General features: G+C 42.7%; 2 protein-coding genes across 4 annotated transcripts in view; both read right to left on the bottom strand.

The window, feature by feature from the left end:
* LOC126557570 (RNA-binding protein Musashi homolog Rbp6) overlaps positions 1 to 16,481 on the bottom strand; it is a 236,002-nt gene that overhangs the window by 59,187 nt on the left and 160,334 nt on the right. The gene's annotated exons all lie outside the window — the stretch shown is intronic.
* Positions 855 to 9,742, bottom strand: LOC126560111 (uncharacterized). The gene is made up of 9 exons (XM_050216272.1): positions 9,652 to 9,742; positions 9,346 to 9,586; positions 9,138 to 9,271; positions 8,914 to 9,063; positions 8,687 to 8,833; positions 3,823 to 4,023; positions 1,661 to 1,753; positions 1,249 to 1,583; positions 855 to 1,148 (listed from the first exon to the last, which is right to left on the bottom strand). The coding sequence occupies exons 1-9, from the start codon at positions 9,725 to 9,727 to the stop codon at positions 906 to 908; spliced, it is 1,620 nt and encodes a 539-aa protein (XP_050072229.1). The 5' UTR covers positions 9,728 to 9,742; the 3' UTR covers positions 855 to 905.

Genomic DNA, 16,481 nt, shown 5'->3' with positions numbered 1-16,481 from the left:
TTTGCAAATAATTAAACGCAACTATAAAAGTGATTGAGAGGAAAACACGATGAAACGCTCTAAAATTCATGAAGCGCCTTTGAGTATGCAATACACACGACGTCAGGGCTGTAGCTAGAAAATTATAATTAATTGAATGCTAACGTATCGGTTATCATTTTTCAAAAATTACATTTCATAATGCAGGCAGTTTCATCTTGATATTATTCCAAGAATTTCCTATTCCTGTCTTGGATTACCATGGCACACTTTCCTAAAACTAATAGACAGAATTCATAGTAGTCAGGAATCTTTACATTTAATTTTAGTCAAAAAACGCATTCTCAAAGGCTGAAATCTTAGTTCAGAAAAAATCCAAGAGATCTGAATAATTTCACGTAAAAACATCACAAAATTCAAAACATAACGATTACTAACTTCGGGCAACATTTTTCATTTGCTTACTCAATCAAGAAAAATACAAAATCAAAAACCAATTGCTTAACTAGGAACTTCGAATGCAAAAAAGCATTGAAAATATATGATAATATAACTCCATATATTATAACATTATTTATTATATCGTTTGCGGTTGAAATTATAGGATTTTTTTATGACAGAAAAACTTTGATTCGTACTTTAAAAATTCGGATAACACCACTGTTTCTTGTTCATGAAGTTATTGTGATATTTTAACATTTTATTTATTCGCATTTAACGAAACACGCGTTTTCAGAAATTAATTTATTTTACTTTTTTTTCCTATTTACAAATCTTACATTGCTAACCGGCTACTGTATTGTGAGCAATTCCTATACTAACATCACTATTGTTTGAACGTTCACGTATATCGTATGCTTGCACGGGCAAAACTATCGTCTACTATTTACACAGGGTCCTAGCCCCACCGAAGAATGTCCTTGCACTTAAGCGATCCACAGCTTCAATGGTAGCTTATTGAACAGCTCGTTCCAGAGTCCGATAAAGATGTCGGCCAGCCCATGCTCAAGATCGGACCGCAGCTCAGCGATGACTTCGTTCGCATTCTGGTTGAGGAACAGGTTCAGCGATGCTCCCAGCACTTGATTCCCTTGGAACAGGTTGTCCAGATGTATGCGCATGCCACCAACAAGAAAGGTCACTTTCATTTCCTCGATAAAGATAGCATCCTATTGTTTGGTACGACCAAAAGATGGGTGGAACGGAACCAAATTAAAGCACACGGAAGGTGTGTAACAGTAATGTGAAACAAGATGATAATGTACGTACCTCGGGCAGTGGGCGCACGGCAAACTTGGTCACGACCGTTGTTTTGACGTTCTTAAGTGACATCGTTACGTCCCCGTCGCCGACCAGTGGTAGCAGAAGGACGTTTCCCTTCAGGTTGTAGCTGGCATCGATGCGCAGCTTCGGGATCTCGAGATCGAAGCTTAGCGCGTGCTTGTTAAAGTCGAGTGACGCCCTACGGACGGTCGTGTTCGATGGTCCCTTGATGCTTAGCTTTTTGAAGCCACCGCTGAGCGTCAGCCCTCCGGAACCGCGCGACACCTGGATGGATTCTATCCGCAGTGGATCGAACGGTTGTACACCGATTTCCGGGATACCTGAGACATAGGAGACACATTAATGGAGATTGTTTAGAGGTCGAGGTTACACGATGGTCTTGGTGGGGTGGACGTACCCTTAGCAATATACGGGAAGGTTCCTTCGAACATTTTCTTAAAGCAGTCATCTTCGTTCGGGTTTGCTCGCTTACATACTCGCAGCCATTCAGCTAGACAGAGGAAGAAAATGAAAAGAATGAAGAAGAAAAATATATTTTTATTTGTCGCATTACTTAATGACGTTTTATAAGTACTTTATCGTAAAAGTTCATCTTAAACATTATACAACAACGAGCGTAGCTTTGATATATCATTGTCCCTCATCTTGTTTTATACAATTAAAAAAATCCCCATCCAAAGACAAATTTGTCTGGTAAAACTTTGAAGTTCAAAATCAAAACAAACCCCTACACGACCACCCCCTCCGCCCCTCTACATAACATGCCCCCGTCATATTACATCACACACATAACCCAGCTGCGTAAGCAGCCGCGCGTCCACGTCTGTTCCGTCGGTTTTTTATATTTCTCTTTTGCCTTTGCCCGTTTTACTTTCTCCACCGGTGGTTGGCTTACTGACCGATAAATCTTCTTACCCGGGGTTTACCCCGTAACTTGATATGGTCATTTCTTCGCGTAGCACGATACGCAACCGTGGTGCTGCGCATAAATGCAATGCCACGAGTTGGGGCGCTCCTGTCGAGATGTAATTTGGATGCGAAAAATCGATCGGTATGCAACGTGCAAAAACTACCCGCACAGGCCTTTTGGAATGACGCAACTGAACCGTTCGGGTTACGGATGAAGTTTAACAGTGTGGAGTAGCAGTATGTGGTTGGCGTATCCTGCTACTACTGGCTCGGACCACCGACGACTATTTTGGCGACTTCAAGACGAAACTGTTTAGTATGCCGGGTTAGAAATGGACGCGTGTTAAGAGCGTCCGGTATGAATGTGAAGTATCTAATTTGGTCAAAATGGTTGAATCGTGATCACCAGCAGTTTTAGAATGGGCTGTGTCTTTGTGTGGCGAGCATCCTGCTTGGTTCAGAAAGTTTTTTGAAGGAGTACAGGGTGGAGTAATGCATTAGTGAAAAGAGGGAACATGTTAGGTCTTACTAAGAAAAGAATATTCAAAAAGGTATAAAAACATCAATAAATAAGAGCTTTTTAAAGCTTTTCCTGCGTGCAACACACAAGAAATATTCTTCAAATGAGTAAAGTGTTTGAATTCTGAAAATGACAACTTAGCAACAAATTACAAAGTTAATACTTTGTTACTATTTTGAATCAATTATTTATATAATGTAAATATAATTAGGAGAAGTTATGTAGCAATACAATAGTTTTAGTAAAAGGAAGGAAAATATCAAGAATAATTAAGAAATAATAGGCAAAAGGGGCATAGCACACATCAGTAAATAAAAAATTGTATAAAAGCTTTTGCTCCTTGCTACGCACTTTCATTATTCTTCAATTAAGTAAAGTTTTTAAAATGTTAAATTGACAATATTGCATGAACTTACAAAGTATTATACTTTGAATAGATTATTTATATGGAATGCACTGGAGAGCACTGTACGCAGACAAATAAATGTTCGTGCTGTCTTAACGATGTCTATTTGTTCGTTACAGTCCAGACCATATCGTAAAGATCAACAATAGAACGGCCACAACACCACCGGAATTCGGATATAATGAACCTCCATCATCACATAGACACAACAATAGTCCTGGACCATCAAAACGCACAACATCCACCAATAGATCATCATCATCATCATCATCATCATCATCATCATCATCATCATCATCACCATCATCATCATCACCACAACCATAACCGAGTATGCCCGGGATAAGGCAAAGAATAAGGAGGAAATGCCTTATCAATATAATTGTACTTTTTTTTTTCAACACAAGTGGTGTTGACAATACGGCACTGGACCGTCATATTCAATTGTAAATAAATAAATAAAAAAGATTATTTATATTAAAATAGGTATGATTGGGAGTAAATTTGTAGGAGCATAATATTTTTCTAAACGAAAGAAACATGTCAAGTATAATTTAAAAAAATATTGGTTAAAAAAGGTTAAACAATTTATGGTATAAATAAATTGTACAAAATGCGATATTTTTAAATCGATTATTTATGCAAAAAGAAGTAAATTTGTTTAAATAATTTAAAATCTAGTTTCTTAACCCCATTATCTGCTTCAATCTGCCAAATTACTCACGCTTCTCTCGATACTGCGGCACGTCCTTATTCCTAATAACGATCTCCTTCGCTTCAGCCACGTGGAAAATGATCGACAACAGCGAACCGAACACGGCCATCGTCACCAAACCAATGCCCATGTACGGACGTAACCGTGTCACCCTCGAACGGCCTCCGTCAGAATGACCCCTTGCACTTCCAGAACGATCCATTGCGGGCCCTTGCACAATTTGCACCACCAGTTGCTAACGAACTCCGTACCTCACGCTGACACTGTTTTGCTGAGACTGCAGCCCGTGCAAAGGATGCGGACGGTTTTTGTTGTACGGTTGATTCGCAAAATCGACAAATGTCGTCCTGCTACGATACGATCACTACTCGTTGCTGGTGCTGAAGAGCGCTAGAACCGAACGGTTAATGACGGGAGCTTACTCGGGGCGCTAGGAGACAGTGGAGGAATCGTGAATTTCGTCACACTGGCAGTGTGTCAGGTGCCGGTTTTCCGACTTTTCGCACAACGACCGTGTCGCAATGACGTATGTATATGGGCGCCCACGATGCAAACGAGCTTCAAATCACCGAAGTTTCGAGTGTGTAGAACTACCGCAACGGATACAGCACCGGATCAATGGCACACATACGCACACACACACACGCACATACACAGACTTTTGCACTCTCACGATTTCTCGATTAAACCACCAGCGATACACAAGCACGGTTTTAAAAATTGCAGCTGTATTTACCAACGAATGATTTCAACGACCGCATAGACAAGGAACCTGAGCGCTGGGATGCAAGAACGGTTACGATCACAAAACTAGCAACACAGCTGCCAACTTCAACGATCCGCACGACGATCGTCAGATCCGTGCGTTGCGTTCGAGTGCTGTACGATTAATGGAAAGTGTGAGCTCGCTCCTCTACACACATGGCGCTTCGAGCTGGAATTTCGGACAGAAGCAAGACTAAAGGAAGGTACGTGTGGGTTTGGAGGTGGGGCATACCAACGTATGCTCTCCCACCTAGCCTGCAAGCCGCAAGCGTCGTTTAAACACTTAAGCGATTGTTTTTATTTACCATTTGCTGCGTGGAAAAACACCGATATCGAATAGCTTCTTCTCGCTTTCGGTAGGCTTGGCTAGTGTGAAGAAGGAAAATATTTAGCGCTTTTCAACGCTGCACGAGAGTAAAAGTAGTCTCATTGATCAGCTATAAAGGGCGGAAATCAGCCGTTTCCCTTCGCGGGGAGGGAATCGAAAGGCATGTTTGACGAGCTTCTTGGATGTTGCTGTCTTTTGGGTGGTTGAGTAACAATCTTTTGCTGAAGGGTGCGAAAGAATGTTAATATACATGGACTTTTTGGTCGAGAATACCGGCTAGCACTCCGTTTTGTCTCTCCTTTACGCACATGTTTGATGCAGTTTTTACCTTCCGAATGAATTTAGCACACTCGCCTGCTCGCAGCACGAGACGGCAAAAGGATTTGGCAAAACGATTAAGACCATCAAACGAATGGAAGGGAGGGACAGATGGCCCCCGCATCGGTTACATCGGTGGCACGCTAGACGGGCCATAATTAGACATAAGCACCCGTCGCTATACCAGACACAAACACGCGCGTCACACCGTTGTGCAACGCAGGTTGATAATAATTCACTTCCTAGTGCGGGCCTAAATAAAACACTAAAGCCCAATAGTTGTGGTCGCGTTTTCGGGTGGATCGTTTGCGCACACGCAATCCCAACCATGCGAACATGCAAGCAATAGTGGTAGAAGCAATGAACTTTCATTAATACAGCAATATGTCTGAAAACAAACGCGCTTCAAGTGGGAACCATCGAATGGGGTTAGAGAGAGAGGGGTTTTTTTTTGGGAAAGAAGGATGAACTGGTGCTTCCTGCTTAGGTTTCGGACAAGGGTTCGTGATTTATTAACGGCCGGCCAGCAGCATAGGTATTTGAACCATCAGTCAATGTGAAGAATCGCATGTCGGACGATGCTGTAACGAACGTGGATGATCGGTTGACTTGGCAGTATCATAATCGAACCATCGGCAAAGCGACGCACACCCGGCTCATGACCGTGGGTGAACTTTCTTTAGGAAGGGCTTCAAAAGGAAGCTGGAAAAACTGCTCATTCCCTTTCATCTACCCTTGCTGCCCTGCTGTTGCCAAAGCGCTTCCAAAGGCCAGGAGTCTGCCGCCCGGGGACCGATAATGACGATAAGTGCTTACGAAACGTGCCGTGCAGGAAGGTGGCTGGTGATAAGTGAGAGATGCCAGCTTTGCGGCCGGTGGTACCGTTGTGGGTGTTGCATAATTTTCGTCTTAACTTTAAGAAGAAAATGGGAAACGAGAAAGAGCGAAAGTGACCGGTAGTTTGTGTGTGTATGCGCGCGCGGAAAGCGAAGAGTCTGGAAGGTGTGAGGTGATGTGGGGATTCACCTACTGACCATCATTCAGTGGACGAATCGGTGAGCGGCGTATGTAGCAGAAAGCACACACACACATGCGAGCCGAGGGGTAAACCAGCATGAACGCGATCATTAACCGATGTTATGTGCGGATGGAAAGATGCGAAAAATCTTATGAATGTATCGGAAACATTAGGTCGGTATGTTTTTGTTGCTGTAGGGTTCCAAGGCATCGAGGAAATGGTGCTGAAGAGAGGATAATGATGAATAAATTGTTTGGATATGATCGTTATAGTGTAGCATTTAAAGACTCAGTTTATATTAAGTAGATATAGAATAGATTATTTGAAAGTTAAATTTTCATAAATACTACCTATATAAATATGTTTAGTAGTAATTATCATTTTAATGTGTCATTGTTATGCATTAATATCGTGCTATTTACTATAAAGAGATAAAAACCAAAACAAGAATGTAAGACCCATCTAAAGCTGATGTAATACATTGAATATCAATTATCACTCAAACAAATCCTTCAACAGTCCACCTTGAAAGGCATCAAAGCATAACAAACAGATTATTTGTTTCCCGTTTTATTCATCTGCATAAGATTAAAACGTTTTTTTTTGTTCGTTTCCCTTAACAGCCAATTGAAACGCTACAGTCAACGTGTTAACTTGTCGATGTTAAACAATTAATCTATCGCCTGTTTGCAATTGGCGTGGCTGTTTGGTTTGGTTCATGGCTCAGTACGTTTTGGTTTGCAAATTAAATTTGATGTTTTCACGTCCAGTAAGAACCGTGATCGGTACAGAGAATGTGAAGGTGGCGTGGAACCGTTCCATGTGGAATGTTAAGTTCGCCCCAAGTATGATTGAAATTGCGGTCCACCGTGCGTGCGACGTTATGTCACGCGTTATGCTTTTTTAATGTTTTTTTTTTCTGGAATAGACTGTTGTTAATGCTCATGTATGAGGCTCCATTGAATAAAGGGTGGGCTGGTGAGATGGGCAGTACAAATAGGAAACGTTATTAATAATAAGGCACGGGTGATGGCGCAGCGTGCAAGCAGAACACTACAACGCCCTTAGTAAAGCGCCATCGAGAAGCTTCAAAAGCTTAGTAGATGTGGAATTAACCGATGCGGTGCTAATGTATAATAATTAAAATAGTAAATAGAACGATTTTTCGTATCATTTCGATGCATAATCGCACATTTCGTTTACCTAGGCGGTTGCATTGTGTAACTAAATACACATCGGTAGCAGATGTGCCATTTTGTTGATGAGTAACAATGTAATAATATTCAAATTTGTGAGCCTTGCGTTCATATGTTAGGACCATCAACTCAACAGTTTTTATAAGAATTTTGAACCAACGATTTTTACTGCGCTTATAAATTTGTCAAAAAAGATAATACATCTTTATACAAATGATTCTCATATAGGCTTAACGACCTGCTAGGTTATGGGATTTGAACTCCGGTTCTGCCGTTTGAAGACCGGCGCCGATGTCGACTACTCGACCTGGCCGCCCCCTCACACAGATCATTAAAAAACTACAGTTTTTTTTGTATTACTTTGTATCCAGCTTCAAAAATATGGTTTGCAGAACCCTGACAATCAGAGGAACATGAGTGTTGAATGTATCGGATTACTTCAAGCTTAATTTTGAAAGCTCTACGCATTATAGCAAAACTGCCATAAAAAGGCACACGAGTGCTTTTCAGTTTGCTATAAAGCAAGGTGAGCGCGAAAGATTGAACACGATAGCAAAAAAAGGCGACCCGGTTGTGATAGGCGACTTAGTTGATGTCCTATGAAGAATTGGGAATGCTTGGAAATTATTTTAAACTTTAAATAAAACAGAATTAAACAAATAAAAAAGTTAATCCTCTACGAGACTTAGAATTCTGCTCAATAGCGGGATAGAACGTATGTAATATTTTTAATTTCAAATAGTGAACATAAAAAATGAACTTACCTATTACCAACAATTACGTATTTTAATACAGTCAGCAAAAGAGTTATTTCAATTATTAAATCGCTTGTTTGGATCAAAGACTGAAACATTTTTCTTTATTTAAACCACAACTACGATTTTGTTACAAACCATTTCGATTGAATTTGTATCCAGATTTGACTAAGCTTACTATGTACAGGATGAGAAATTGTGTGCCAGCATTGTGCAAATTATCCTTGCAATCCTTACGAAACGCTTCTTTTAAATGAATTTTTACTTTCACTTATCGATAGAGTGGTGCATTCCGATTGAATCTTACCGTTAGACAACTGCTAGCACAGTTGAAGGAAAATGTTTTTAGGTGTAGAAGAATAGAAAAGATACAACGAAGAATCCAGCTCAAGATTGATAATAACAATTAAAACGAATACTAAACGATACACCCTTAAACAGAAGCTAATCACAAATAACAGTTGTATGCACGGTACCGTTTCATCCTCTACCTAGGGAAACAACACCTCCTCGGGGAAGCGTTCGAGAATTTTGTTGCCCGTCCGCTTGAATATCCTCTGCAGGGCTTTCTCGATCAGTGGAATAAGCTCGGTGCTGAGCAGGTTAAAGTTCTGGTTGATAGTTTCGTTAATGATTTCTCCTGCAGGAAAGCGAAAGGAAAATAGTTTCGTTGAATGAAAAGGCTGTTCTTAAATACTGCAAATGATTAATAAGGCTTACCAAGTACACGATCACCACCAAAAAGATTTTCCAGCTTCAGCCGACCGTCGGACACCCGAATTTTGATATCAAGCTTATTCAGGGACAGATGATCTTTGCCGTTAATGCGCTTTCGATCACCCTTGATACGTACGCTGCCAATACCTTGAGCTGCAGCAGAAAATAGTTAGATGAAAATATCGTTCTACACATACGAACAAATCACTTAGAATTTCGATACTTACTAAAGTTTCCAGTAAATTTGCCCGACCCTTTCACAGGCAGCAGCAGAATCCTTCCATCCACAACGTATCGGCCCTCGACGTAGAGATGCGGCAACTCCAACTCAAACGAATAAATCTTTCCGTACTCGATCACACTGTCAGAGGAGTAAAACATCGATCGTGTCACGTTAGCTTGTCAACCGTAATGACCGCCTTCTGCTAGACTTACTTGAGCTTTTTTAGCTTAAAGTTCGACGGACCGTACGCCTTGATGTCCTTAGCCGAGATACTGACCCCCTGGCCGGGTACACTTTCCGCCACGATCAGATCGCCCAGATGGATCGGATCGATCGAGGGAATGTCTAACTCGGGGATGCCGCGGGCCAGATACGGTCGCAGGGTTTCGATCGATTCCTTCATGCATTCGGTCAGCTTGGGGTCCTCGCGATGGCAAACGTGCAGATACTCAGCTAAACACGGAGCAAAGCAAGGATCACCGGTGGGTACGAATATGGTAGCCGGGCGTAATACTTACGGAGATCGACTGCTTCAACGGTTGCACCGAGTGCTAGCAGGGCCACCAGAAGCCACGTAGCGTTGAGTTTGTTCATGATGGGTTGTGTTCTAAAGAGAAGGAGTAATGGTAGGTAAAGATGAAGTACATTAAAAACGGTGCGGCATTATGGTGCTTTAAAACCAGGATTACACATAGGAGCAATTTTAGTTTAGAGCTTTTTAATTTTGAAACTAAGAAGGTAATCCGTTTAAATATTAACAACTCTCTCCCTCATGGCTGTCAAATGTCAAATCTGCTCAATTAATGTCAACCATTTGTTTTCCCACAACAAAACTCTGTCGCTTCCGGAGCTTCTCCGTGTCTCGGCTTTGTGGCCAGAAGGTCACAGGCCCTTAATCGATGGGGGTCAATGACGGTGCATGACACAATGGCGTTCGTCAGTCGGGTACTTAACCCCTTAAACTTAACCTCCACTCGCTTTGCGTCAGTTTCCGTTCGTCGAAATGATCGTTAGCCACCCAAGTGGCCGGGTGCAGTAATCCACCGGTCATTACGGTTACTGCTACTGCTATTAGCGTTCTCGTTCGCTAGAAATGTATAGCGCTTCTTGTCGCTGCTTGCTTAATTGTATTAATTGCAAACACACAGTAACCGCGGGATCGCGAAAACGAGCCGTGCTTTAGTTTCTTGCCTCATGGTTATTTTTAAAAACCATATACTTCTTCTTAATTGCTGTTCCGAAAATGGGGACGTGTGAGTCAGAACGTGTGTGTGGGTGTGTGGGTGGGAAAAAGAACACAAACACAAAAGGTACACTAATCGAAGGGTTGTGCTGCTGAAAGGGTGGGTGAGTTAATTCTATGCAAGGGTTAATTTTCTTCAAATGAATCAAAAGGAGGCAGTAATTAGACAGGTTCTTGTACGCCTCCCACTTGATTGTCACGATCGATCGGATGGGAAAGTAGTTTTCTCTGGTGCGCAAGCTCACAAACGGGTTCTTAATCCTTCTTGCAAGGTGGTGATTTTTTTTTTTGTGCAGAAACTTGACATTGGGTGAACAATTATGCCAAACTGGATTACTTTCCTGCAGCTGATAGTAATTATCTAGCGAACTTTGTACCACGTCGTGGGAGACTTTGCAATGGAGAGTTCAAGGATGATAGTGAGATGAATGTAATTATGGTGATTTATGACACTATTAGTATCCTTCAAAATCATGCTGCAAGCTTATCATGGTTACGCTTTCCAGCTTCTATGACAAAAACGATTTGATCCTTTTTTGGTTCAGAATTCTCCCGAGTCCAATCTATGTTTCTCTAATTAAATGTACACCAAAAACTTCACAAAATACTTTCCAATAAATCACATCACGAGAGTGTAATGACTCCAATGACCTTTCATTGGAAGATGAAACCTAAAGATAAGCTTTCCAAGCTTTTTTTCTGAAGTGCATTTTAAATTCTAAAACATTAAAAATTTCCTCCTCGCGTATTAACCGGATCTCTTGTTCATTAAACCGTGCAAAGTAAATAACATAGTGCTGATGCCAGCGACGAGCCATTAGACAGATAAACCCCAAGAAGTAAAACAAAACCTCACATTTTGCAAAACCAACTCGATTGCGCCATCTCGATGTGGTCGGCTAGAAACCGAACCAACGACCGGCATTCGTGTGTGTCACTGAGATGCTGGCAAACCCGTACACCGTACGCTACTCGCCTGGCGGATGTTGGAGTCATGTACTGTTTCAAGGTTCAAAAGGCGGTACATTTGAAGCATAGGCTCGGTCTTGGTCTCATCGATGTGCAGCTAGAAATCGATACCAACTGACTGACGAAACCGAAAGTTTCGTCGTTTCCTACCAACCAGATGAGGAAAGAAGGACAACATGGCCGAAGGAGCAAGGAGCTATGTGGTAGGTAAAGAACGGTAAAGAACCGAGTGGGAGATTGCATCAGAAGATCGGTTGCACGAAGACATGCGCGGTGCGTGGTTAGCAGAAATTAATACTACCTTCAAGGTAAGTTGAGCGTCAGCCTTTTGTTCCGTTTTTACAGAAAACGGAAACGAATGGGGCCAGATTTGTTCCTTCTAGCCGGTTCTGATGCCCTCAAATCGTGTATAAGTTGAATCAAAATTATTATATATTTAAATATTAAATGCTAGTCGAGGGATCCGACAGTATTCAATATATGAATTCAACAGATGAGAATAAAATCAGCAGCTCCGATTTTGATAGGTTTAGCAACCGATCTTTTCGTGTCTGTCACTAACATCTGTATAACTGTGACTCCGTATCAACCCAATAAACATCCTAGGTATTCATCCTAGTGTATCCGAGGTCCTAAGTTTTATAGCATATTTCCACTAACAACCTAAGAAATTGTTAGTTTTTGCAGACATTCATAATTGACGGCCGAAAACCTTTCCCAAAACTGCTTGCAGCTAGTGGATCGAGATGCAACCGGTTTTAATAGCTAGGCACCGATATCGATATCATATGTTGAAGAAGTGATTGGAACAACTGGTACTCAGAAAGTCAACGAAAGGCCTCTGCCTGCTTTTGATCATGAAAATCGAAAACGCGAGAGAGAGAGAGAGAGAGAGAGAGAGAGAGAGAGAGACAGAAAGGCATAAAGAAAAGCCCAACTCTGTAGGCCTTGGAAAACCGTTTGGCTTATGTTTGTTTGGGGTTTCATCTCTCTCTCTCTCTTTCTCTTGCTCGCCCTATTTTTCGGTCTCTTTTCTTTTTCACATTTTTGTCTCCAGATTGCTCCATCGATTTATCGCTATTGGTATCGTTTATCACACTCCTACCTCGTGGCCCACCCATATCTCCTTCCCTTGCCACAAAACATTTCATCATCTCGTGAGCGCACGTGTTTGGTGCAATCTGTACACGTTTTGTGCTTCTCTCCACTATCTGCACCAAGCGCTAAATGCATCGCAGCTCGGCTGCATGTGCATTCCATTCCGAATGGGCGCACAATTTTTGGGATGTTTTTTTTTTTTTGTTTTCGTCGAGGGAGACCAAACCGAATACCGCGTTTGCAGATAACCTTGAAAATGCAGTTTTTAGGTGTCGCCGGGTGATCTTGAATCTTGAGTTCCAATGGTTGGCCGCGATGGAGGAAAAACGTTACGTCTTTTTACCATACACACATACACCCAGAGACAGAGATTACAGTTTTTGGAGGACCTGCGCTGGATGGAATGATACGCTTAAAAACTCAGCCCGGGGAAGGTCACACGACGAATTTGTTAAACCGGCTCTCGGGGATGGATTATACACAACCCGGTACAAGTGTATCGGGGTGGCTTTCGGATTTTTCTTCCCTTTCGAAGCGGGCAATCAGCCGCGCAGTATCGTAGATGGTTTGGTGCTGATGATGATGATGATGATGATCATGTTGATGTTTGCAATCGTGCCTAATGGAACGACGGGCCAGTTCGATGAGCTGACCTTCCGAGTTTCCGCTAGGGAAATGTGGCGAAAATAGACAAGACAGCTTGAGCAAGCGACCGTTGGCTTAGTATGGGTTGGGACGATGAGGCTGCTTTGAATTGATGATGTGGTAATGTTAAAGCGGGTCATTGAAATTTCCCTGCCGAAGCGGACGGACGGATCTGGTTTCAAATGTCGATGCAAAAAAAAAAAATAAATAGCAAAAGCAAAAATACACATTTGCTTGTGTTCCCGGAATAATAAAAGATTAATATATTATCCTTCAGGTAATGAAAGATTATGAAAGATTAAATATGATGCAAGATTGCAGCTTGATAAGATCAGCTGGTTGTACTATGGAAGATCTAAAGTCTTTATAGTAATTTTCTAACTTTTTTAATTGCTTTCTTTAAGTACAGCAAATAAAATCAAAATTCCAACTTTGCTACAGCATTCCAGTACATCTCCAGCACATCACATTATTTCTTCACCAAAGCTCACCTCACAGCCAATGTAGATAGAATTCCCAATCCTCAGCACACTTACTTTCAATTCACAAGCCACCTCGCGCCTCCACCAGGCGAAGGAAACCTCCTCGTGTATCGGACGCACCAACCATACCGGTGGCCGAGTTTCGCAACCCCAAAACAACAAACCCTTTCATCGGACTGTGCAGCATAAATCTCGTTCCGTCCCAGTCGCGGGCTGCAATCACCACAGCACACAAGCCCAACCGGCCCAAACCGCAACACGGCCCGAGAATCGATCAAACGCCGCAATGGAACGCGAAAATTCGCACCGGTTCGCCTTGGAACGCACCGAAACAGGTGCACAGGTGCACGCGCCTGGCTTCGTCGATCGTTGATGCAACTGATGCTCGTTTTCGTCTTGCGACTGCACACCACAAAACGGCCACCCGTCCAAACGCCATCTAATGGGTGGTGAGGCGGCTGTCCGACGTACGAGTCCCAGGTGAGGGACATTTTAACAACGCAATTTTTTGTTTGTTTTTTAGCGTACATTACCTTAATCCATGAAAGTATTTAAAGTATGTTTCATACTAGCTTACCTGCTAAAAAGCGTCAGAAAAATCAATTAGTGAATGATTTCGGAACAGCTTCCTTCACGTTCTTGCCCCACACACACGCACACACCACACAATTGTGGTACCTTGGAGGAAACGAATGAAACTGGGTGGAAAACTTGGTAGCCCGCACTCGAACACGGATCGCGCAATAATCACCAATTGCGAGCGGTGATCAACGATTAACCCTTAGGCTCGTCGCCTAGGATTAGAGAGGGAGCTGCTGCTGAGACAGCGTTACGGCGTTACAAACAGATGTAGCGTCTGCATCGAGTCACTACCGATCGGACGCAAACGACTGACACCGATAAAGTTGATCTTCCAAAACACCCAAAACACGCCAGCCAGCAAAAAGCAAAACAAATGCACACGCACAAGCACACACACACACACACAGAAACTCGGCAAAATTTCACTTCACCCGCGTGGATGATGCAGGATGGTACGGGTCGGAACCGTGCTGAGCCGTGTCCGTTCGGTTCGGTGACGTTTTTGCAAATGAATGTCCGAATGCCCGAAACGGAACGGTGGTGAGAATTTCAGCGATCGACTGGATGTGGCAATCGGCAACATAAGTTTTATATACCGTGGCAAGGGCAGCCAGAGTCGGAGCGAGACAACCGCGGCCAATCAGTGCAGGTAGCTCGCACACCCCTACAACAGCTGAGGGTTCGTCGCTTCGTGCCGCGTGCAGTCTTTCGTTTTTAACCTGCACTGGGCCAGCAGAAGAGGGGAGATGGGCTTGAGAACAAGCTGCGTAATGGGTGATGGGGTGGTCTATCGACACAGCATACTGCACACGGTAGCGGAGGACCATTGGGAAGGGAGGTTTGGTGACTGGTGACACCAATCGGATAACACGAGTCGATGCTGACGCTCGGTTTAGGATATTCTGCCTCGTTCCGATCGCGCTAGCGAACGATCGAGAGAGTGATCGGGTAGTTGCGCTTTTCGGAATACATTACCGTACTGATTAATGTTGCTTACAGAGTTCTGGACCGGGTTTTGCAGGTGTGCTACCGGCAGCAAGATCGTGCCGATCGTACGTCACATTCCAGTAGGGTTGCAAGGGCTGCATCCGCTAGCGCAGGGATGCCGAACGGGTGTCACCTTTGCGGTACGTGACAAGGAACCGAATGACACCATTTCTAAATGTTTTCCGTGTCGGAATGAATTAAGCTGTCGGAAGATGCAACAACAGCACGAGAAGAACGCTGGGATCGATCTGCAAGAAACCTTCTATATTCAAGCTCAAGAGTCTCAAGATTTGAACGTGTTTTTTTAATTTACAACATTTTTCAAAGGAGCGTTGCATTCATTTAATGTAGATTTGAACGATTTTATTGTTAGCTTGTGATCTCGTGTCAATAAAGAATCATATTTCTCACATACCATTAACTCTTCAGCTTAATTTACTTTAATTTGATTTGAAATAACACATTTTCTAAGCTTAATCCCATCCCACGTAAGCCATGATTAGCATTGTATCCCACTACTTAACCCTTGGCATCCACTTGCACCAGTGCTACGATAGGAGCTTAAACCTCCTACTTATTAGCATACTTATGCATCGACAATTACGGGCGAACGATCAGACCTGAGTTTTCGCCTGTACGCTGCTAGACAAAATGTGATTTTAGACGTATTCCAGTAGTTTATCTATGAAACATTTTGATTTGAACAGAACAGAACAATTTCTTGATTTGGTGCATTGCTATTTTGTTAAATGAACGATGAATGAGTCGCCAAAAATCGAAAGCCAATTGACCAAACTACACTCATCGAGAATCTTCACGATGATGAAGTATTGTTTTCGAACGCGAAAGGAAGTAGTCAAACAGAACCTGTAAAGTGTTTACCGAACAGGTTAGGTTTGAATTTGTAGAATACTATTTCGGGTTGGTCGGTTGACGTCACAGTTTGTATCCCGCCTCAATTTGCACTGCTTAGAGTACAGTGGATCCGGTAGCGCAGCACTCAATAAGCTAATTACCCGCGTCGGAAGAGCTTTTTGAAGAAGATGCAATACGAAACAAAAATCGGCACCACTTTGACCTTCACGCTTAGGTTCGTCCGTTTCGGGTTCGACGGTCATCTTCCAGTCCAATAGTCGGCGAAGGCATTTAATCATCATCGGGCCCGTTCAGGCCCAGCCCGAAGCAACGATTAGGCAAATTATTACTTGCGTCCATCGGTTCGTCCATCAGGATCCAGTTAAAACTCGTTTTATTTCTGTAAATAAAGATGAATCTTTTGTCGGATGATTGTGTTGAATATTTATATTTTGCGACGGGGAGGGTTGATTGATATCTCCACGAA

This window comes from Anopheles maculipalpis, chromosome 2RL, assembly GCF_943734695.1.
Source record: "Anopheles maculipalpis chromosome 2RL, idAnoMacuDA_375_x, whole genome shotgun sequence".
Lineage (NCBI taxonomy): Eukaryota > Metazoa > Arthropoda > Insecta > Diptera > Culicidae > Anopheles > Anopheles maculipalpis.
This window is presented reverse-complemented; position numbering and strand designations above follow the sequence as displayed.

What these genes read in the sequence shown, in the direction of transcription:
- LOC126560111 (XM_050216272.1), bottom strand. Translation starts at nt 9,727, where the DNA reads ATGAACAAACTCAACGCTACGTGGCTTCTGGTGGCCCTGCTAGCACTC. An exon ending in CGAGGAGGTGTTGTTTCCCT is followed by an intron (nt 4,024 to 8,686) that starts AGGTAGAGGATG and finishes AAATTGTGCAAG; the next exon opens with GGCCCGCAATGGATCGTTCT. An exon ending in CTTCCCGTATATTGCTAAGG is followed by an intron (nt 1,584 to 1,660) that starts GTACGTCCACCC and finishes CCTATGTCTCAG; the next exon opens with GTATCCCGGAAATCGGTGTA.